Source organism: Pinus tabuliformis, chromosome 7 (assembly GCF_031772625.1).
Source record: "Pinus tabuliformis cultivar Carrire ecotype Pingquan chromosome 7, CPIR1, whole genome shotgun sequence".
Lineage (NCBI taxonomy): Eukaryota > Viridiplantae > Streptophyta > Pinopsida > Pinales > Pinaceae > Pinus > Pinus tabuliformis.
Window position 1 is genome coordinate 1,232,156,304 of NC_142293.1, and position 24,170 is coordinate 1,232,180,473.

Sequence of the window (24,170 nt, forward strand, 5' to 3'; positions counted from 1 at the left end):
TGTTGTGTTCAACCAAGGAGTTTGTACATGAGGAAAGGAAGGGAAAATATTGTTTAACAGTAATTCCAAAGGTTGTGCAAGAGGAAGTGAAATTAGAAACCATCCCAACATAAATTAAATCCTTGTTAGATGAATTCAAGGAGATTGTTGCTGACGAAATTCCAAAAGGACTACCTCCCATGAGAAGTATATTGACTTGATTCCTGGATTGAGATTACCAAACAAGGTACCTTACAGGACGAACCAAGCAGAATGAGGAAGTAAATAAGTAGGCACAGGAGCTACTTGATAGAGGAATGATAAGAGAAAGTTTGAGTCCATGTATTTTACTAGCCATATTGACTCCAAAGAAGACATGAGTGGAGAATGTGCACAAATTCTTGAGCCATTAATAGGATAACCATCAGGTAAATATTTACCTTTCCAAGATGGAGGATATTATGGACTATTCGAGTGGGGATGTATATTTCACAAATATAGACTTGAAGAGTGGTTATCATGAAATCTGGATTAGGGAAGGTGATGAGTGGAAGATTGTGCTCAAGATGAAGGATGGATTGTTTGAATGGTTGGTTATGCCATTTGGTCCAACTAATTCCCCTAGCACATTCATGAGGTTCATGAATGAGGTATTGAAACCATTCTTGGGGAAATTTCTTGTAGTGTACTCGGACAACATTTTAATTTTCAGCAAAAAACAAAGAGGAGAACTTGGAGCATGTAAGGAAAGTGTTGCAACAATTGAAGGAAGAGAAGTTGTTGATCAACTTGAAGAAATGTACATTCACGCAAGAAGAGTTAGTACACTTGGTATTTGTGATTTCCAAGGAAGTTTTGAATATGGATTCTGAAAAGGTGAAGGCTTGGGATTGAGAGATCAGAAATTCCACAATCTGCATTTTCTAACTAAAAGTTCATATACTTAAAATAAGTATAAATAATATTTATATTAATATATGGTATTAATAAGATTTATATTAAAAATTTTGTATCAATAAAATATATATTAAAATATAATAACATAATCTAATACATTAGTTTATAAAAATCAAGATTCAAATAATTATTATAGTGAAAATTTAATTCTATACTCAAAGTCAAAAAAGAATTATAATTAAATTAAAATAAAACTTACTAATTAAGTGTGAAAACAAAACATATACTTATAATGACAAAGAATAAAGTAAAAGAAAAATAAAAATTAAATAAAAAATTCCTTTGACTGGTCAGCTCCCCAACACTAATTGTGTCGCATCTCATACTTATAACCTCCATCTTTTCTCTTCTTTGTAGATTCAGTCTTGAAGATGAGTCTTGATCTAGACTTGGAACGTAGACTTAAAAATGCAGACTGTGGAATTTTCGATCTCTCAATCCCAAAAATTGCACCACAAAAATCTCCAAACTACTAAGCTGAAGTCTATTTTGGGTTGGCGAACACCTTAGTATACTTTTGGGGTGAGGAGCTTTCATGGGTTAGCAAGCTTCTACTAGAAATTCATTAGGATTTTTTTTCCAGATTTATGCACATCTTACTAAGTGCATGAAGAAGGGGAATTTTAAATGGACAATAGCAACAGGGAACACATTTAGGGATCTGAAAAGGAGGGTGACAAAGAAACCAATTTTGACACTTATGAACTTGATAAAGTATTCGAAGTTGACTATGATGCAAGTGGGACAATAATTGGAGTGGTTTTGAGTCAAGAAGGCACACCAATAACATTCTTAAGTGAGAAGTTCAACGAAGCTAAGAATAAAGTATTTTGTATATGATCAAGAATTGTATTCTATTGTGCAGGGTTTGAAGAAGTGGAGACATTGTTTGTTGCCCAAGGAATTTGTCTTATTTACTAGTTACATGGCATTACAATATATCAATAGTCAAGGTAAGTTAAATCAAAGGCATTCTAAATGGGTTGAATTCTTGCAAAGTTATACATTTGTTTTGAAGCATAGGTATAAAAAGTCAAACAAAATTGTAGATTCCTTAAGTAGGAGAGTGTTGTTACTCTATAGTTTGTCAATAGAAGTGGTGGGTTTGGAAGGCATGAAGGAGTTTTATGTAGGATATGTTTATTTTTGAGAAGCTTGGATAACTTGTAAATCACCTTGGAGTGTGGATAGGACCTTTTTCTTGGACTACCATATACAAGAAGGGGTTTTATTTAAAATAAACAATTATGCATTCCTCAAGGGTCAATGAGGTTGAATATTATTGAGCTACACAGTGGAAGCTTAGGTGGACTTTTGGGATGGATAATACCACAACGTTGGTAAATGAGATGTAATTTTAGCTTAACATCAACATGGATGTCAGAAAGTTTATTGAGTGTTGTAGAATTTTCCAACTAGCAAAGGGAAAAAGTCAAAATACAAGGTTGTATACCCCATTGCCAGTACAAGAAATACTGTGAGAATATGTGAGCATGGACTTTTTCCTGGCAAGGCACAAAGGAAGCATGATTTAGTGATGGTTGTTGTAGATAGGTTTTTGAAAATGGCACATTCCATAACATGCAAGAGGACAAGTGATGTTGTTGAAGTTGTTGTTTTATTCTTTAAGCAAGCAATGAGACTTCATGGGTTGCCAAGGATCATTACTTTAGTCAAAGATAAAAGATTTTTGGGTCACTTTTGGAGGATTGGATGGAAGAAAATGGGATCTAATTCGTTATGTAACTTTTTCTATCATCTGCAGACCAATGGACAAACTAAAGTGGTGAAAAAAAGTCCTAGAAATTTTCTAATAATTTGAGTGGTGAAAATCCCAACCAATGGGATATGGCTTTGGCATATGCAGAGTTTACGTACAATGATTTAGTGAATGGATCCATTAGTAAGATCCCATTTCAATTTTTTTATGCCAAAGTGGATGCCAATTTGTATCGTTAGTTAGTTGGTAGTATTTTGTATTTATATCATACTCCACTTGGCATCTCCTTTGTTGTTGGCATTATTTCCCTATACATGCAATAATCGTGTTATAATATAATCCACTTTTCAGTATATGGTGCTTGTTTATTTTCTTAAACAAATAATTTTTTTTATATAAACGAGCATATGTTTTACCTCGCCACCCAATTTTAACTTTTGTGCAACTTTGGGAGTTCCCCATTGAAGTATGATTAGATTGACGACAGAAAAGTCATGTCAAGGTCCCCAGTGTATCCAACGTTTAATGGAAGGGGCGGGGGGGGGTGTCTAAAATTACACTTGAGTGGTTTACCACTAGGACACACATCATCTAAAGAATTATATAAACACCCCCCCCCCCCCCCTCCTCACCCTCATTTTCAAATAAGCTATGCCACACCCTTGATATTGTTTAGATTATGTGACTAGTGGGACCCACATTAAATATAAAGGTGTCACATCAATTAATGGCACAAGTTCAATGCTTGATAGGAAATACAATAGGCATACATGTGGCAGACACGTGGGAATCTAGGTGACACAAAGGTATTGGTCCACTTGTTAAGAGTGTGGGAATGAAATCAAAATAATAAAGGAGTGGGAGTTCATTATATTTTTAAAAATAAAAATATTTATGTCCAATCAAATTTTTTCGTGTGTATCAATGACTAGATAAAATATTAAAGGGGAAAAGGGATCCTTTTCCTCATTATTCTTGATGTGTTAAACAATTTATCCAAAGGAAAAAAATCGTCAATAGTTTACAAAGCTCATATAGGCGACTATAGCTAGTTATCAAGTAGTCTTTCAAGCCTTATCTCATTTCTTCTTCAGTCGAAATGAAGGTTAAAGTGACAAAGCTCAAAACTTCAGATTTTTCCTACCCTGTTAAATTTGAAGAATTTTCGTTAATAGCTAAGGAAGCAAATTCACTTGAAACCAGTGGAGTTGTCTTTCCAATGTTTTAAAGATCAATAGCAAATTTCCTTAACTTAGGAATCTTATTTGGCATAATTTATCATCCCTTAGACACACCCTTACCTAGAATTCATTTCTTAGTGTGCCAAAAATTACCTTCCTAGTAAACATGCTATCATGTCAAAGAATGGAGCTATCTTGTTTTACATTAATCCTATAGCTAGTCAAGAGATGCTTAAGGTAGTGATGTCAAATCAAATCCAACCTTTGAATTAAGACTTCTTGAGTTAGTATTATAATGAGTTAACCCTTGAAGATAAAGCTATTGTTCTAGAGTCTCGCTTTCCTCTGAATTCTCAATTACCAGAAAATGCTCCCCATTATCCCTCAACTATATTCCCTGATATGTCAAGGAAAATTATAGTAATGGTTTATTGTTATTACGATATGATGATGACCAAACTATAGATGATACTAGTTTAGGATTCTTAACTTCCCTTTCACCGACCAAAAAATATTTTATTCGGTTTCTCTTCAATAAGTACTTGGCCGATGTTATCAATATTTAGTTAGCCCATTATAGCCTCACTAAATATTTTAGGTACCAATCAGTCCTTGTATATCTTTTTCTATATTTTCATGTGGATAAAATTTCAAATATTCATTTGCATACTCAAGATCAGAGTGAAAATGTGATCTCTATAATTCATTGGACACCAGTGGTGAGAAAACATCCCTAGAATTCATGATTTGTTGACATTTTGAATGGAGTCTTTTGTGAGTAGGATTATTTAAATATTTTTCTTCTGGATCCATCACATGAATCTATTGATGGATTCGAAAGATAAATATTTAAATTTGTTGAGTTTTCAATAAGTTCTTGTCAATTGCATACATTTTATTATTTGATGAGAATCCTCCTAGAATGTTTGTAGAAAAAAAAAAAAAAAAGACAACTCAACCAAGATGTTAGAATAGGTGACTGGTATTTGTTTAAGGAATTTACATAGACCAAAATATATGGTTGTGAATTACCTCCTTATAGACTTCTATTATTCTTTTCCATGATGTTATTTGCATTAGAATATATCAAACAATTCATATCATACTCATTTTGTGTCTAAAAAGTGTCCAACCATGTTCAAACTAAATAAATAGGTTGGGCCTCTCTTAGTTAACACAAGAGAAACATTACAAGATGTGAAGGAGATGTTGAAACAAATGAAATTTCCCTAAGGAGTAGTCTTGAAATATGATCCTCGGAAATTCATATTGGGGGGAGGGGAATGTTTTTTTTGTAGTGGAAGGTTGTGTTGAAGGAGGTCAAAAGAACTATCTTTGTAATTCATTCAGATTGAAGGAATAATCCATGGATTCCTAACTCATTACTAGTTGAGATTTTTTTTCCTCTTCATTTTATATGTTAATTTTCTTTCATTTCATACCTATTATTTTCAATGTTTAATTTATAGTTGCATTTTTTATCTCTTAAATATTTAATAAATTATAGTGATGTTATCACTATATTTATTATTTCAAGTTATAATTTCTCTTTTAGAGGTTAAGATTAAGTATCAATTTCCCCTTATGTCAATTGCAACATTTTCTAAAGTGTATAGATATATTCAATCATACACCTACAAGTTATATGTTTAAGTGTCATGCAATTGAATTAACCTTGTGCTCAACCCATGAAATTTAATTTAATGATGGATTCATTCACAACTGTATAGAATTTCACCTCCCATCATCAAGAAAATAATGAGTTCCTGACCCATTATCAAGCCTAAGATTCATTGTACTCTCATCTTCTTCCATCTTCCATAAATCAACTTTATGCTTTGTTATTTGACTCCATGCCCAATAGATTTAGGGCTTTGATCTAGAGTTTGTAATCGTCATTATAGTCCCCTACCATATTTATCCTCAACCCTATTTATCCCATTGTTTACCATCTAAAATTGGTCATTGAGCTAAATATTTTGGGTTGTTTCTTAGTGAAAATGGGCAATCAACTTTCTTGAATTTTCTAAGGGAGCCCCCTCTGACCCAAGGGCCATCTTGAGGTGAAAATTTGGTTTGCATATTCCTTGGCATAATTCCTCAACAACTAGGAACCATCTCAAGGGAACAACAAACCCCATGAAATCCATTGGAAAGTAGCAAAATGGATATTTCAATACATATAGGGTAAATTTGAGATTGGCATACAATGCAATTCGAGGGCCACTTAGTTGGTTGGTTTTACATATTCTAATTAGGTCAATGACCCTGGCGATTGTAATTCCACTACATGATATGTTTTCACTATGGTTTTAGGACCTATCACTCGGGATTTTAAGAAGTAAAGTACCCTTGATTTTTCATGAGAATAATTGAAGTACAAATTAGTAGTTATTGCAAATTAAGAATCCATGTGGCTTTGAAAAAACCTTTCATGGTTTGGATTTCAACAATGTCATCTCACTACACGGTATGACAATCAGAGTGCCATGCATCCCATCGAAGATCTAATTCAACATCAGTGAAAAAAACACATTAAGCCACACATGCATTTCATTATAAATCTTTTTTAGAATCATGTCCTTCAATCATTCTATTCTGAGCAAATGATCAAGCTACTCATATTTTCACAAAGTCCCTCACTGACAACTGTGAAGCTCCTAAAACTTAAATCTTTGTTAGGTGTTAAAGAAAGTTTCATAAAGGGGGGTAAGATTTATTGGTCCTTTCCTTCTCCTTTTATCACTTTGTAAGTCCTTCAATCCTCAAGTTATTCTTAAGGGGGGATGTTAATATATTTCAACACTAGGAGTTAGCTAAGGTCAACTTGGTCTAATGTAATATTAGATTAAAGTGTGTTTCCTTGGTGCGATCTTGTACTTTTATAATTCAACCATCACAATCATGTCTTACACATGTGTGATATGATTGTTCAAATATATCCTCAATATTAATGTCATATGGTCCACAACCTCTATTTAAAGAGCATGGAGTGTCATTTGTCAATGATTAATTGTAATGTTCATGTAATATATTATTTTTGCATTAATATATTACCTGAAGTGGCCATGTTGGCTAGGGCTATGGATTAATTCATTTTTTAGGGTTTTAACTATGTAAACATCAATGTATTGATCTTTCATTATGTGTGATCATTTTCCTTAAGGCGTTTGATCCATCTAAAGGTACCCTGGCTTTTTAACAACAAAATACCAAAAATAAAGATGACCAAATCATCCTAATAGTTGGTTAAAAGGATTTCATAGTATAATAACAACTCATTTTATGGATTCCCTAACCTATTCCCAAACAAAAAAGATTCAAAGTAACTTATAAATAATTTAAGAAATCTTCCAAAGAAAGAAATAGTACAATTGTATAGGTGAATATCAACAATGACACTTAGAAATTTTCACTAGTTAGAATACCCCAAAGTTAGTTCATTTCTTGAACCTTTTCTTTCGATTACCAATAAAATTGGCTTTTTATGGTATTTTTACTAAGGTAGCGTATCTTCATTAGTAGCTTACCACAAATTAAGAGATCATTACCAAGTTGTCTACCCACATGTTAGTTTCCATAATTTTTTAAACTAAAACCTCAATTTATAATGATACACACTCAAGTTACCAACATCAACTCAATATCTCAAAATGGAAAGTAGATTAACAACTAAACATTTCCAAAAGAGGATATGACCAAACACAAGAATATACTTCCCTCTGATGCAATTCTTGTTGCTAGTCAATTTCTATTGTCTTTTAGACTTAGCCAACTCAAGCCAATTGGTTTCCACCAAACTTCACTCAGGGAAACTTTCCTCCTTGAGACTCTCAAGTTGTGTGGGATAACAACCAGGAGCCTAGATGAACTCAAAAAAATAATATGCATCAATGGTGCACATTCCACCAACTAAACTTATTAGGAAAACAACACCTCCAAGAAGTGTATTAACATAGAACTCATATACCTTCTAGTGTAAACAAACCAAATAAATTATTTCATTCAAAGTTATGACATAAGTCTTACAACATCTCCCTATCATCCCCAACCTTAGAAAAAAAAAAAAAGGAAAAAAAAATAGACCTCTATTGATAGGTTTTGGAAGACTTGCCACCTCAATTATACACAAAATTTATATTGTTCTAAATCCTTAATTACTAATTATCCACATGACACCCCTCAATTTTTCTTTTTACTTACTTTCTTAAATAAGTGAATATTCACCCTATCATATGTGCCACTTTCAAATTTCTTTTATTAATAAATTTCTATTTATTTCATTTAAATAATCATAATTAAGGTAGCTCTATCAAAATGGGTGAATTCTTTATGAACTAATTCCATCATGGACGTACTTAAGGTTACCTCTATGGAGTTTAAAATCTAGAAGGTTTAGTTGTTGAGGTGTTAGGAAGATAGAATTTAGTTTATATAGGGGAGAAGGAAGAGGACATGGAATATATCCCATTTAAAAAGAATTAGGCACATCAAATCCACCAATTGACTCACTTTTGGCCTTTCACACACAACAATGTATTGATTTGTTGATTTGAACTGACATATTTTCACTATTCAGAACTATATTTCCCGTGAGGTGAATGACCCAATGTATTATGATTATGTTTGTGTGACTAAACTTTGAAACTACACAATCAAGTCACAACTAAAAGGTACAAGGCTAAGAATATTAGCATGGTTGTGATACAACCCCAATTTGCCACTTTGATCCATGCCAAAGTTATCCAATGCAATATTCATCTCAAGTTGATAAAGCTATGCAAATCTACACCTTTTATATAATGAACAAGCCTACACACTAATACTTCAATAAATTATTGAGAGAACTTCTTATTAGTACGACTCCTTTAATAATCGAGTTGGTCAACTATAACTCCTACTGGGATCAAGCCTATTTGTGTAAGAGTTGTTGATCCCCAACAATTGTTTGATAGGTAGAGAAACTTCACTTGAATATCTTCCAAGATGCACCACTTATCAAATTGGGGAAACTATCCTTTCAAGCTAACTTGATAAAGTTTCAACGTTCCTTGTATGGTTTTCCACTCTTTTCATTATAGAATCATATCTACTTGCAACTATGCACCAATTTTAGCTACAATCTCTCTAGGAATCTATCATCTCCCTTTCTGAGTGATCACTAAAAGGGAAATAATTGAATTTAAATGTGGTTATGAGAACAAGGTGAACTTATAAAGTCACATTATTATGTATTTACTTACCCATGGTATTGGTGTTCATGGAATACTTTCCCATGGTATTGGCACCCATGGAATACTTACCCATGGTATTTGTATCCATGGAATACTAACCCATGGTATTGGGATGGCCAAACATTATAAAAGGGAAGTCACCCATGGAATACTTAACCATGGTATTGGTATCCATGGAATACTCACCCATGGTATTAGGATGGCCAAATATTATAAAAAGGACGTTAAGGGATTATTCAAGGGCGTATCTAGATATTTGGATCTTGGAGCTTGCTTGAGGTTTTATAACCCTGAGCTTGATCTTCTTCCATGGAGCAATTACCCACCCTAGTTGATTAAAATAACTAGTCTTCAGTCGTCAAAGACTCCACCCTAGCTCGTCTTGAAGGAGGACTCACTCAGATTCCTTACTGGGCCAATTTTTGGATTTAATCTTAACAGGTATATAGAGGAACCATCTAGGTTTCCCATTGGGGCATCAATTAATTCATTGGATATGACATTATTAGACATTTATATCTTCATCCATTTGTGCCATATTTTTGGTGTCTTAATAGGTTCTCATGTATATTCAGATTCATATTTAATATAATAAGGTTGAGTTTGTTGTTTGTGCTTATTGTCAATTGAGGGCTTCATGTTAAATTTTATGCAATATGTTTGAAGAAATGAACTTACATTAATAATTGGCAGAAAATCATTGGCAATGTCATTTTTACCCAGTGCTGGTTAAAATTGCCTCAATTGTAATTGTGAAGATTATTGCAAAATTTAGTTTGGGACATTATGGTGGTATCAAAGTTGTGAATCCTGCCAACTTAAGGGTATAAAGGTTATTGAAAATGGAAAAATCTGGTGATTGTAATAGAAGAAGATTTAGGTAGGTACTAAGGTGTATGGTTTAGCCAAGATCACATGGTTAGCAAGCATTGGAAAGGGGGATGTTGAATTTGACTAGGGAAATATTTTCGACAAAAATGTCTAATGCATTTATATGGAGTGGCCACACCCTTAGACTAAGTATATAACACCACACTAAGTAGGAAGGTCACACGTGACTGAACTAATGGATCAACAACTAACTAAGGTAGCATGTATCCAATCGTCAATAGGTAAACCCTAACCAAACTGAGAAGAAGGGCCACACAGGATGTTTGGGCCGTTAGGATTGAAACCCTAACAACATGGACGTATGCAAGGGCCACAAAATGAGGAGCATGAAGGCGTGGGATTTGTGGGATTAAAACTCAAGTATATAGCCCAAGACCGAGGGTGCAGTGTGAGTGGGGTTGCGAGTGCATAGTTGGTGCCCAATCATTCCTATGTCAGCAAATTCGTGGGGCTATAAAGTTTGTTTTTTGCCAGTGTAAGGTCTTATGTTATTATTCTTGACTATGATTGCCATGTTCTTATTTTACAATTGTTTCATTATTTCCTTGATGCTATTAGTAAAGACCATGAAAAATCCATTCATGAGCACACGAGAATCATCACGGGTACAATTATTAATGACTGTGGTGAAAATGGTGTTATTTTCCAATCAATCATATCTTTATTATTGGTTGTCTCGAAAAAGCAGGTTACTTATACATTTGCTTATAAATTGGTACATGATGTTGTAAACAAAGCAAAGGGAAGGTAAACCCTTATTTTCTTGATGAGGATTCAGTACGGTTCAAACTAGAGATGGATGAGCCTTGTGTGGAAATTCAATCTTATATGGAAGCCACAAACTATGAGGAGGACAATTGTATCACTTCATTGATCTCTTCTACAAGACTTTCTTATTACAATCACTAGGAACATACTTAAGAAGAGATTAAAAATCTTAAAGAAGGCCTTGTAGAAACGAAAGAGAGATCCAAGATACTCAAGGACATCATATTACAACAAGACAATGAGCTTAAGTTCCTTGGAGTTAGGTGTGCCAAGCCAACCACCAATGTTACCCATGTTGGGAAACAATTAGAATTTCTAATGAAGAAACAAAAGAAGCCTACTTTGGAGCTATGAAGTAGCCCTCTATTGAAAGTGTGCAACAAGAAATGCTTGTTGAGAATGCAGCAAGATGATGCAGCTTAGTAAAAAGAGTCGCCTTCACTAAATGGGCCCGCAGGCAAATTATGGCGCAAGTTCTATTTTTGATCCCAGCAGGGATGATCACAGTATGGGTGATCACAGTATGGGTGACCACAGTATGAGTGATCACAGTATGAGTGATCAAAGTCTATTTTTAGACTGGCTGTAAAAAATAGAAAAGTCAAATATTATTGTCTCATAATAATATTTGGACTATAAACTTGATCTTATTCTCTTGGAGCACTTCAAGATGAGCTACGGATGTGGTACATGCAGATCCCAGAAGGAAATACGTGGTTACCTATGGGATGACTAATATTTGCATGCAGGACTTCAATTAGAACTCAAGTGAGTTGAGTTTAGTGGACTGGAGGTGCAGTTGATGGAGTTGTGTTCGGTTTAGCTTTGTTAAACTGGTTGTATTTAGTCTAACTGGAAAATAGACTAGAGATGAGTTGGGTGAATTAGTTATTAATTAATTCACAAGTTATTAACTCATAATGCAACTATAGAATACATCAGTTAACTCAGTTGCATGTCAGTGCATGTTCAGTTCAGCAGGGACAGGTGTTAGGGGATCAGATTGCTATCAGTTGTGACTATAGCTATGCATGATGATTTGCACAATCAGATGGATTAAGTATGCCAATGAATTGGCCAATACCAAGAATTGTAGCCTGTGCTCACGTCGAACACAGTGTGAGTGATTATTTGCAGGTCAAATACGAGTTTGGTAAACCATTCTCATCAGTTCTTGAGCAGGTATTGAGCAGTGGAGGCAGGCAAAGCAGCGAGGGAGATTTGGAGATCAAATCTGAGATGTATTGTGTGTAACAGGTGGAGCTGGTACTGGATTGCTTGTGATAAGCATTGTACTTTGTAATGTTACATGATTCAATCAATATAATATACAGATAGTTGGGGTTTTTAGCGAGATGCTTTCCCCAGGAAAATACTGTGTTGATATGTGTGATTGATGCTTCTATGTGCGCCTGTGAATGTTTCTGCTTCTGTAAATTGATGATCAACGTAGAGGAGGTTATGTATTATGCATGTTTTCCGCAATAGTGTATAATCGGGATAATTTTTTTTGAATATGTGTCATATTATTCAAAATTTCTACATGGTATCAGAGCTAGATGATTTGTAGAAAAAGTTTCTACATGGTATTGGAGCTGCTTGATTTGTAGAAGAGATTTTTACAAGATATCAGGCAAGGATTGATCATCGGATCTATTATTCAGAAAGTGTTTACATTTTATTTCTTCAGGCAAAGTCTGTAATCGGGCCAGGTAGCCTCTGGATTCATCCTTCTTTTGGAAAGTGAGATATCTGGTGAATGCCCAGACAGTCAATCTTTGTACAAGAAATACTTTGTTCTCACGAATTCTAGATCGGAAGTGGTTGAGTTTTTGAGCTGGTGGAATTCGAATTTAATTCCAAAGCAAGAGATAAAACTCAGAAACATTAAGTGTGAGAATGGAGACAGTATGCCCCAGTATCTCACGAAGTTCACCCAATGCCGGGATGAGCTCGGAAGTGTGGGGGTGACTGTCGGATGAGGATGGTGAGTCTAGCACTCCTTGACCTTCCTAAGAGTTGGCATAGCTACCAGGGCTCAGTGAATGGAAGGGAGAAACTGCCAGGATGGGAGAGACTTTGGTCGGATCTTGTGCAGGAGGAGATTAGACGGAGCACCAGAGACGGTTCTTCATCCATGCAGGATGAGGAGAACTGTGCCTTAGCAAATAAGGTGAAGAAGGGGAAGGAGAAGGGTTCTCTTTCCGAATCTAGTTCTTCCAGTGGTGGGAAGAAGGTTGACAAATCGAAAGTGCGATGCTTTCATTGTCATGAGGAGGGTTCACGGGTCAAGACCCTGTATGCTCTTGAGGTTCAAGATGCATGCAAAGCCTTGAGCAGCGAGGCAATTGATGGAGACTTGGTGGTTGAAAGGGAAGGTATGTTACCTTTCAACATGCAGAGCCAGAAAAAGTCTCAGACGATTGTGGAGGAGCCACAATTGGTGCAGCAGCTTCATGAGGTTGTGGAGCAGCCACAACAAGGAAAGCTGAGAGGAGATCGAGTAGAGACATCTACTCATGCAGAGACCTCCAGTAGGGGGAAAATTCGAGCCAGGTGGGCTGAGGGATCGCATACAGCCATACCTCCAGGTAGGAGATGGGGTGATGTGGATTGATCATCCCAAGGAGGAGGAGCAAGATCCTTGAGGTACCCAACCTCTTGGATGAGACCTTGCTACGGGAGCCCCAATGTGTAGTAGCAGGAATTGATTGATTGGGTAGAGACAGATGCGGATGGAGCGGCAGAGAGAGCGAGTGTGCAAGGAATCCCAGGACAGCGCATAGCTAGCAGGCTGCAGCAATGCGAGAGGTACAAGTGTTTTGCACAGTGCTAGGTGGCACAGAGAGGTGTGCAATGGTGCGAGATGCATGGATATGTTGCAGTAGCACAGATGTCAGAGAGGGAGCACTTGTCAGCAGCAGGTAGAGCTTCAGCATCAGAGGATGTTTCTAGCCCAATAGGGAGGTCAGTTGGGAGGTGCAGTGCAGATGCAATGCTGGGAGATAGAACTAGCGGCAGCACAGATGCAGTCAGAGATCAAAGTGACAGAGGCAATAGCAGTCAGAGACTTTGATGATAGAGCAAGTGGACCGGCCAGATGTGTTGCATGGAGAACATTCCAGAGTTACAGGATCGGGTTTGAGAGGAAGCCTTTCTTGTTGAGAGGGAGTGTTGAAAAGTGTGAAACAAGAAATGCTTGTTGAGAATGCAACAAGATGATGGAGCTTAGTGAAAAGAGTCGCCTTCACTAAGTGGGCCCGCAGGTAAATTATGGCACAAGTTCTATTTTTGATCCCAGGAGGGATGATCACAGTATGGGTGATCACAGTATGGGTGACCACAATATGGGTGACCACAGTATGAGTGATCACAGTATGAGTGATCAAAGTCTATTTTTATACTGGCTGTCAAAAATAGAAAAGTCAAATATTATTGTCTCATAATAATATTTGGACTATAAACTTGATCTTATTCTCTTGGAGCACTTCAGGATGAGCTACGGATGTGGTACATGCAGATCCCAGAAGGAAATACGTGGTTACCTATGGGATGACTAATATTTTCATGCAGGACTTCAGTTAGAACTCAAGTGAGTTGAGTTTAGTGGACTGGAGGTGCAGTGGATGGAGTTGTGTTCAGTTTAGCTTTGTTAAAATGGTTGTATTTAGTCTAACTGGCAAATAGACTAGAGATGAGTTGGGTGAATTAGTTATTAATTAATTCACAAGTTATTAACTCATAATGCAACTATAGAATACATCAGTTAACTCAGTTGCATGTCAGTGCATGTTCAGTTCAGCAGGAGCAGGTGTTGGAGGATCAGATTGCTATCAATTGTGACTATAGCTATGCATGATGATTTGCACAATCAGAGGGATTGAGTATGCCAATGAATTGGCCAATACCAAGAATTGTAGCATGTGCTCATGTCCAACACAGTGTGAGTGATTATTTGCAGGTCAAATACGAGTTTGGTAAACCATTCTCATCAGTTCTTGAGCAGGTATTGAGCAGTGGAGGCAGGCAAAGCAATGAGGGAGATTTGGAGATAAAATCTGAGTTGTATTGTGTGTAACAGGTGGATCTGGTACTGGATTACTTGTGATAAGCATTGTAATTTGTAATGTTACATGATTCAATCAATATAATATACAGATAGTTGGAGTTTTTAGCGAGATGCTTTCCCCGGGAAAATACTGTGTTGATATGTGTGATTGATGCTTCTATGTGCGCTTGTGAATGTTTCTGCTTCTGTAAATTGATGATCAACGTAGAGGAGGTTATGTATTATGCATGTTTTCCGCAATAGTGTATAATCGGGATAATCTCTGTTGAATATGTGTCATATTATTCAAAATTTCTACACCCTCTTTAGGAGCGCATAGACAAGGCTTGCAATACCATGAATCCACATTTTCATAGTAGGGAGGCAAGTTGGTATGAGGAAGAAGGAGCCAACTCTTTCTGATTTCTTTTACAGGTTGACCAGGGTCATGAGATAGAGCTTAAGTATATGAGCATTTTGGTTGAAATTGGAGTGCACAACATTAGTGTGGTGGGAATATTCCTTGTTTTGTATTTATACATGAGGTCTTTTTCAACGGTTGTTTATAACTAAAGATGATGGAAGACACATTCTGTGAGAGGTTATGAACTCTAAAAATAATATCATTCTTGTTGATGCTTCCTATTTTAGAAGTCCCTTTCAGTTGGAATGGAGAGAGATTAGGATGTCATATCAGAGTGGGTTAGTGGGTCTGGAAAGATACTTCTAGCTAGTGGTATAACACAGCAAGAGCTCTTAGATATTTGATATGACAGAATCCCAAATGGGCCAAGGGATCCAAGTCTTGAAGGGGTGTCGAGGATTCATTTGATGCAACAACGACTTCTCAAATTTAGTTGGGGTGAGACATTATGGGAAACATGATCAAATAGATATTTTGGCAGAGTCCTCGAGTTCACTATTAGGTTTATGGAGAGCATGTATGAAATTGTTACAATTATTTTATCTAAGAGACCAACATCGAGATCTTGGGTATTCCATTTGATGATGGAGCATTCAAAGAAAAATTTCTCCTTTGAGTTGAGGGATGGACACCTACAGGATGACATGTATACAATAGAGGATGACACTATCTACTTAGTCTCTAAGCCCAAACTTAAGGACAAGGTTGTGAGAGTGGTCCATGCTTCACTATTGGCAATGCATCTTGAGCATTGCCACATTTACGGTCAAGTCAGAGAGGTTCCATGGGGAGGGCATTGAGGGTGATATGTTGGGTGATGAGATGGATTGTATGACTTGTTAATAGGAAAATTCGAGGTATGATTGTTCAACAGGCTCATTGCAAGACTTACCTACTTTATATTCGGAATTGGAGTGTATATGTGGACCTTATAATAAGTCTATTGGAGGTGCAAAGTTGCGATTACATTGATAGAGCATTTGACTGGATGATCAAGTTCATGCATCCTTTCACGTTTCCATTGGAGTATAGGCCAGCCCACAGGGCAAGTTTGTTTAGCAGGGAAGTGTGCAAACTCCATGACATATCTAGGTATACTCTTAACAACCAGGATATTAAGATCGCTATTGTGCATTGGCAAGATCTTTTCAGGTGGGATGGCAATGGTATGACACTATGTCGAGCATGGTATAGTGAGGATGCTCTCTAATTGGTGGATTGGGTTCCAGTGGGGCAGATGATTAACATAGTAGTAATGCCCTATCGTGGTATGGAGTAACACAATGGTACATTTGGGACCCAAATATTGATATGCATGTTATGGCATTGCTTGAAGACAAGCAATCTCAAGGAGGGAAGACTGTTATGTCCCTTTCTGAGTGATCACTATAATGGAAACAATTGACTTAAAATGTGGCTATGAGAACAAGGTGAACTTTAGAAAGTCACATTATTATGTATTTACTTGCCCATGGTATTGGTACGCATGGAATACTTACCCATGGTATTGTCACCCATGGTATTGGGATGGCCAAATATTATAAAAGGGAATTCACCCATGGAATACTTACCCATGGTATTGATATGCATGGAATACTCACCCATGGTATTGGGATGGCCAAAGATTATAAAAGGGATTCACCCATGGAATACTTAACCATGGTATTGGTATCCATGGAATACTCACCCACGATATTGGGATGTCCAGAGATTATAAAAGGGAAGTCAAGGGATTATTTGAGGACATATCTAGATATTTGATGGATTGTTTACTCAGGGCTCTTGGAGCTTGCTTGAGGTTTTATAACCCTAAGCATGGTCTTCTTTGGTCACGGACCAATTACCCACCCTCATTGATTAAAATAACTAGTCTTTGGTGGTGAAAGACTCCACCCTAGCTTGTCTTGAAGGAGGAATCACTATTTGGCTCTTGGAGCTTGCTTGAGGTTTTATAATCCTAAGCGTGATCTTCTTTGGTGGAGTAATTACCCACCCTAGTTCATTAAAATAACTAGTCTTTGGTGGTGAAAGACTCAACCCTAACTAGTCTTGAAGGAGGAATCAGTCACTTTCCTCAGTGCGTCAATTTGTGGATTTAATCTTAACAAGTATATGAAGGAGACATCCAGGTTTCTCATTGGGGCATTAACGAATTCATTGGAGAGGTCATTGTCATCCATTTATATCTTCAACCATTTGTGCCATCTTGTTGGTGTCTTAACAAGTTCTCATGTATATTTAGATTCATATTTAATATAATAAGGTTGAGTTTGTTGCTTGTGCTTACTGTCAAATGAGGGTTTCATGTTAAATTGTATGCAATATGTTTGATGAAATGTCCTTACATTAATAATTAGCAAAAAATCATTAACAATGTCATTTTTGCACAATGCTCGTAAAAAATGCCTTTATGGCAATTGTGAAGATTATTGCAAAATATAGTTTGGGACATTACAAAATTGATGGAACAAATTCTTCATCACCATTATTCAATATTGGCTTATAGAGCTCTAGGTAATATGCATTGAAGAATAGATGAATACACATGTAAGATGGTAGGTCCAACTTCTAACAAAATTAGTTGACAGATCATCATGGAGTTCTACAAGACTCCATAAAGCTACAAGACTCCCAAAACTCTTCATGGAGTCACAAAACTCTTCATATGTAAGGATCATTGTGGAGTTCTAACTATATGAAGTCTATATATTATGCTTAAGATTCTTTGATAGTGCTAAATGCAAAACATTGAAACCATGCAAACATTATTAACTCAACTATGCGAATCACAATAAGAAGTTTGACACTATGTTTGTGCTTCATTTAAATGACTACTTAATTTCAATATTATATTCTTGCAAATAAATAATCCACTCCGTGTGGCATGCATTCCGATCTTTCTTTGTGTCATGAGGAACTATATAGTTATGAGATTTTTCAACAAAAATCTATTTACCCATCAAACATACATTGAGTAATTCAAAATATCACTTTAAAACGTCTCAAAGTGTTATGCAACAAGTCTTTGGAATTGCATCAAAATTGCACCAATTTCATGTCTAGAGTCATCTACCTCAATCTTCAAGGTTTGTTTAAAGTCAAGGAATGTGAGGATGAGAATTGGCACAACTTGGCATTTGATCTTTTTAAATGCTTCCTATTGCATTTCTTCTCGACAAAAACAAATTTGGTTGTAATTTAGTTCATTAAAAGGGTGTATGCCATGGGAAAATAGTGTCATAAACTTTTTAGATAGTTTCATCATTCCCATGCAGCCTAATAAGGCATGCCTTTTCTTCAATAATGACTAGATGACAATGATTGAAATGTTTGTTAAACCAATGCTCAATCCATCTCGGTTCACATGAAACTAAAAATAAACATATTTTGTCTACCCAAATATATGTTGCTTCACTTTTACCAAAAATATATCTTTCTAGAAAACTACAAATATTCTCATGAATGTCATAAAGGCACAAGTAAGACCAGACGACATCACAAACCATTTAAACGCTCCCTATTGTATTTTAGGGAATGTCTTCCATGTATCCTCATATATATATATATATATATATATATATATCTTAGGAGCACAAGATGGGGGAATTGGAATTTGATGGGTTCATATATATATATATATATATATATATATATATATATATATATATAACTCCTCTTATTAAATGATAAAGTGACTTTTGAAGATTTTTTTTTCCAATGTGTAAGTTGAACTATTACATTTTAACCTTGCAAAATTATTTGGGGAGCATAACCTTACCAAATTATTTGGAGAGCCAAGGATTTCAACACTAATATGTAGAGTATATTAACTCTTTAATTTTACATATTTATCAACTTTGAGAGACAAATAGTATTAAGGAGATTACATTTTAATAAATTTTATTTAAATTTTGGTTATATATAGAGAGATGGAGATGTGGATGAGTTTAGTTGAATGCAACTTTCAAATTTATTTTTGTGATTTCTTTGTTTTCTACTAAGATATATTACTATAACTTTTAAGTATCTAGTAAGCTCCTACAAATGTTGGCTAATTCTGAGATTTGAATCTTAAATCTCATAATTACATAACATGTAAATTATCATAATAATAAGTCATCTTAAATTGAAAATCTGGAGCAAAAACTATAATTTATGAAAATGGAAATAATAGAAAAAAGAGAAAAAAAATCAAAATCAAAAAGTTAAATAAAAAGGAAATAAAACTAAAAACAAAAAATTAATAACTAATAGAAATGGAAGTTACTAAACAACCCATAATAAAACCTCAACCAATCACCTTACAAATAAATCAATTTAAATAATAATAAAAATTACAAATATTGAATTCTCAATGTTAAACTATGAATAAGCGGTAGAAATTTTTGGTCAAAGACAAACTAATATGTAGTCAGAGGAAAAACTGAATGCCTAATACCATGCCTGCTGCAAATATAATAACTCAGAATAACTGCTTGTTGCATTTCAGAGGAGTGCTCAAATTGCATGTCTTAGAAGAATTATATGCAATTCTTGGAACAACTAGGAATAGCATTGAAACATCTAGTCTGATTAGTTTTACTGTTTCATCAATATGTTCAAAATTTTGCCTTTGCCACACATACTAACATGTCATTTAAGAATAGAACTACATGTCATTTAAGAATAGAACTTAGATGGAAAGGGAATTAAATCCATTAGCTACTACTCGAGCTATTATTCCTTAACAATTTTTTTTTTAAATAATAAAAAAAATCAAACACAATTTCAGAAATAAAATAGACTAGAATGGCTGAACTAGTGACATTGGGTTTTCATATAAGCAATCTGAAACACAATCGAGACATCAGATTTTTATCATTACTGTCCATGTAAAAGTATAAGTCTCTATTCATCAGAAAGCATAGACTTGTAGTATTTGGTTAACACATACTCCAGTTCAAAATAACTTAGAATGTCTGGATAGTTTTCACAATATCCCATTCCATCGAGATTTAGCAAGCATGAAAGCGTAAACTTCCTATCAAAAGAACAGCAGTTCCTAAATCCAATTTTTGCATTTACTCCTCAGGCAATGTCAAGTTACTGAACCCTTAATAGTTAACTAAAGGACTAATCTTCCAAAAGGCTACCTATTCGAACTTGGAAGAATCAAATCCAAGTATAATTTTGAGAAACATCGTATTACAGTCCAAAATATCCCCTCCAAACTCTACATCAATGTCTTATCGGTAAAATTATACTGCAAACACTTTTGCATCTTAAAAAGAGATTGGTTCATTTCTACAGGTCGTCAGCACATAAATTACAAAGTCATAAAACATCAAGTCTAAAGTCTAAAACTTCAGGACCAGGAGGTTTACCATCAGATTTTAGTGTCCCTGCTGAATCTCCATGTCAAGATGTTTCTATTTTCTTTGTGAATGAAGTGGACAGGCCAGCATAGAGGTCCACCACTCTCGCGATGTTGTTGTTGAGCTCTCTAATTAGGGCAACATTTCGACTTAGATTATCTGGGATCTTGGATTCATGATTTTGATTTATCTCATCAATAAGCAACCGATTCTGGTCTAAAATGTTCTGCACCTGACCAAAGCCTTTTTGTAAGGTTTGCATGACTTTATCATCGATTTGCTTAATAGCATATGCATCCCCGTCCATCTTTAAATGCAGCAGGGACAAATACAAACCTGTATAATAAAGTCATTGGTTGTATATAAGAAAAAATCTGATCCTGCATGAAGTAATTAAGACTTCCAACAAAAGTATAAAAAAATATTGAGTAGAACACCATCTCAGGATGTTTTTTCGGTTTGTTGTTAATATTACTAGATATTTTTTGCTGATCCTGCATGAAGTAATTAAGACTTACAACAAAAGTATAAAAAATATAGAGTAGAAGCATGAAGTAATTAAGACTTACAAAAAAAAATAAAAACATAAAAAATATAGAGTAGACTTACAACAAAAGTATAAAAAATATAGAGGAGAAGCATGAAGTAATTAAGATTAAGACTTAAAAAAAATAAAAACATAAAAAATATAGAGTAGACTTACAACAAAAGTATAAAAAATATAGAGTAGAAGCATGAAGTAATTAAGATTTACAACAAAAATAAAATATAAAAAATATACAGTAGAAGTCCAGGATGTTTTTTCGGTTTGTTGTTAATATTACTATATATATTTTTTTGTGATTAGCACAAAATTCATATATATATATATATATATATATATCACTCTTAGCCATAAATAAAATATTTAAATATCTAAATAACATAATTTTATATTAATTTTATATAAAGAGAAGAAATTATTAAAAGTAAAAATATATTATATTTTCACTATTGAGTGTGAGGAAGATGTATAATTATTTTATTTTGAAAAATATTTTAATATAGACCTTAAATAAAATATTTGAATATCTATATTTACACAATAAATTCATCTTAATCTAAGATTTATCAAGTATTGAGAGGAGTCAGAGATGAGAGGGATCAAATTTCTGACCGTGTAAACCTTTCTTCAAATTTTACACTCGAAAAGAGATTTATACCTCAAGAAATTAGATAATCTCAACCCTTCATAAATCCCAAATTAAAATAAATCTATACTGATTTTAAAAATACAAAATCAGAAGCTAAAACTATTCCCACTCCTACTTTTAAAATCAAAGTAATTACTCCCAAAAACAAAACAAAGGTTTATCCCTGTATTAGAATTATTATAAAATGAAAAATGAAAGATCAGAAGTAAAAGGATTGTGCCGATACCGTCCTTCAGTTTAACAACCTTCCGGAAATTACAAGGAAACAAAATTTAGAATTCATTTCAGAATGAGAAAATTGTTTTTAACCCCTTCCTTTCCAACAGTTTATTACCCTTGTCTCTATACTAAGCATTAGTGTTTTCCATCATTTTATCCACTGTGGTAATCCCCCTTCCCGGAGAAATATGATTTTATCCACTGTTGTAATCCCCCTTCCAGGAGACACAAAGAGAAAGAAAGAGAAGCTGCACAGAATCAATTCCAAAGAAGAACTCGTGGATGCATCCCCGTCATTAATATCAAAACCCACATGCCGAAACTACCATCGGCACTCTCAATAATTGGAGTCCATTACTTCAATAGAAACTTAAAGTAAAGAAACAAACTGGAATTCGAAGTCACAAAGACAAAGAGACTGGCATTCTGCAATGGATCAAACAGAGCATTTGCAAAGGAAAGAGGGCCTTACACTTTATCCTCCTGATCCCTTCAACCTTCCACCGGACAAACTGACTTGTATCTCAATCCTCCTGCATTAAAAGCCAACAGATGTTCACAAAATTACAAACACAGCAATGGTATACCATCCGGCCACAGATAAGAAAAAAGATACGCTAGGGAAGATGCCATTCCCATTTAAAACAATTCAGACACGTCAAAATCCTTACTCATCGACCCACCTACCAAATTCTTCCTCTTATCCGTTGCATTGACAGAAATAGCAAGCATTTAGACACAGTGAAAAAGGAACCAAAGAAATCCAAAAAGGGAAAAAAAATCACAGAAAGTGGTGAACCTTGGAGGCTTGCTTTACTGTCGAAGCGGGCGAATGAAGAGAAACAAATATCAAGAATGATTATCATTTGAGCATATTCAGTTCAATGGATATAAGAATAATGTAATCCAAATAAGGGAAAAGAAAAATTACAGAAATTGGTGAATCTTGGAGGCTTGGAGGCTTGCTTTACTGTCGACAAAATCCAACTGGGCGAATGAAGAACAACATATATTAAGAATTGACTATCATTTGAGCATATTCAGTTCAATGGATATAAGAATAAAATAATGTAGCACAGAATATGTCCATTGGGTTTATTTCGGGTAATTGGGAAGAAATGATGGGACCTCTCACTGAGATTCAATTCCTACTAATAACATAATAAATATTGATTTAATGGATCTTCTTGATGTTTAAAAGAAAGGAATAAGAGGCAAAAACTAGCGCAGCACATACCTGCGTCATCTATACGTCCACCTGAAAGAAGAGATTGAAGGCTGTCCCTTCGTGGGCACCTCACATTCGTTTCATAATATAAAGTCTGAGCATCTGGATACTGTTGCGGCCTCTACATTCCGATCCAAATAAAATACTGTCTTACAGTCTTTCTGATGTGTGTCTCAAGGCTAAGGATCAGAAATTACCCATCACTGAACACGATATTTGCACCGGGATGGCGACGTAAAAAGTTGGGGGAGGATAAAAACCGTCGCAGAAAAAACCCAATTCGTCAATTGTATCGAAAACGACGAAAAAGAGGCACAGAGACCGTGGGCAACTGTGCTTTTCTGTAATTATAGCACGAATCAGATACTGTGAGAGGGAAGAGCCAAAACGCTCTCCGAGGTGAAAAGATCTGAATATCTTCCTTGCAACTTCCTTTAACCAGAGCTAGGCCGCCATGTGTCAGTAGGTTCGGAAGATCCCGGAGCTCGGAACTGAGCCTGGCTAAACCACTTTTCTGTTACTAGGAATTAATAAAATATTATATGAACTTTTGATGAGGTGGTGTCCTTGTCCTCCGCTGCCCTTGTAAGATTCTCATGGGGTCAATGTTGGAGGTTTTGGGTTTCGTTGTTTGTTTCACTGTCCTTTGCATTGTAGGCACTCAATAATTGAGAATTGTCAGTTGCACGTGGCAAGTGTTTATAGGCTAAGCTGCACTTTTAATCCAATTGAATAAAAGTGGTTGCTAAGTCCAAAAAAGTGTACCAGTGACATGATTTGATGCTCCTTGTGTTTGTCTTTTGATAAAAGGGTAAAAGAGAAGTTGCATATTAAGGGCCCAGATGTAAGATGTAATAAAAAGGGAAGTTGAAGATTAAGGGCCCACATGTAAGATGTAATTTGAGTTGAGAGCAACTACCATCTACTCCCAATAGCATGATGGGGCCACTGATGTTATCTTAGTGGATAGCAAC

General features: G+C 35.2%; 1 protein-coding gene across 1 annotated transcript; it reads right to left on the minus strand.

The window, feature by feature from the left end:
• Positions 1-20,068: 20,068 nt before the first annotated feature.
• LOC149251832 (protein ELF4-LIKE 3-like) lies at positions 20,069-23,113 on the minus strand. Its single transcript, XM_089459593.1, has 3 exons — positions 22,900-23,113; positions 22,441-22,501; positions 20,069-20,892 (listed from the first exon to the last, which is right to left on the minus strand). The coding sequence occupies exon 3, from the start codon at positions 20,861-20,863 to the stop codon at positions 20,600-20,602; it is 264 nt and encodes an 87-aa protein (XP_089315719.1). The 5' UTR covers positions 20,864-20,892; positions 22,441-22,501; positions 22,900-23,113; the 3' UTR covers positions 20,069-20,599.
• Between the last annotated feature and the right edge of the window lie 1,057 nt (positions 23,114-24,170).

Bases quoted from the DNA above. Each gene is read 5' to 3' on its own strand.
- LOC149251832 (XM_089459593.1), bottom strand. From the start codon at position 20,863: ATGGACGGGGATGCATATGCTATTAAGCAAATCGATGATAAAGTCATG.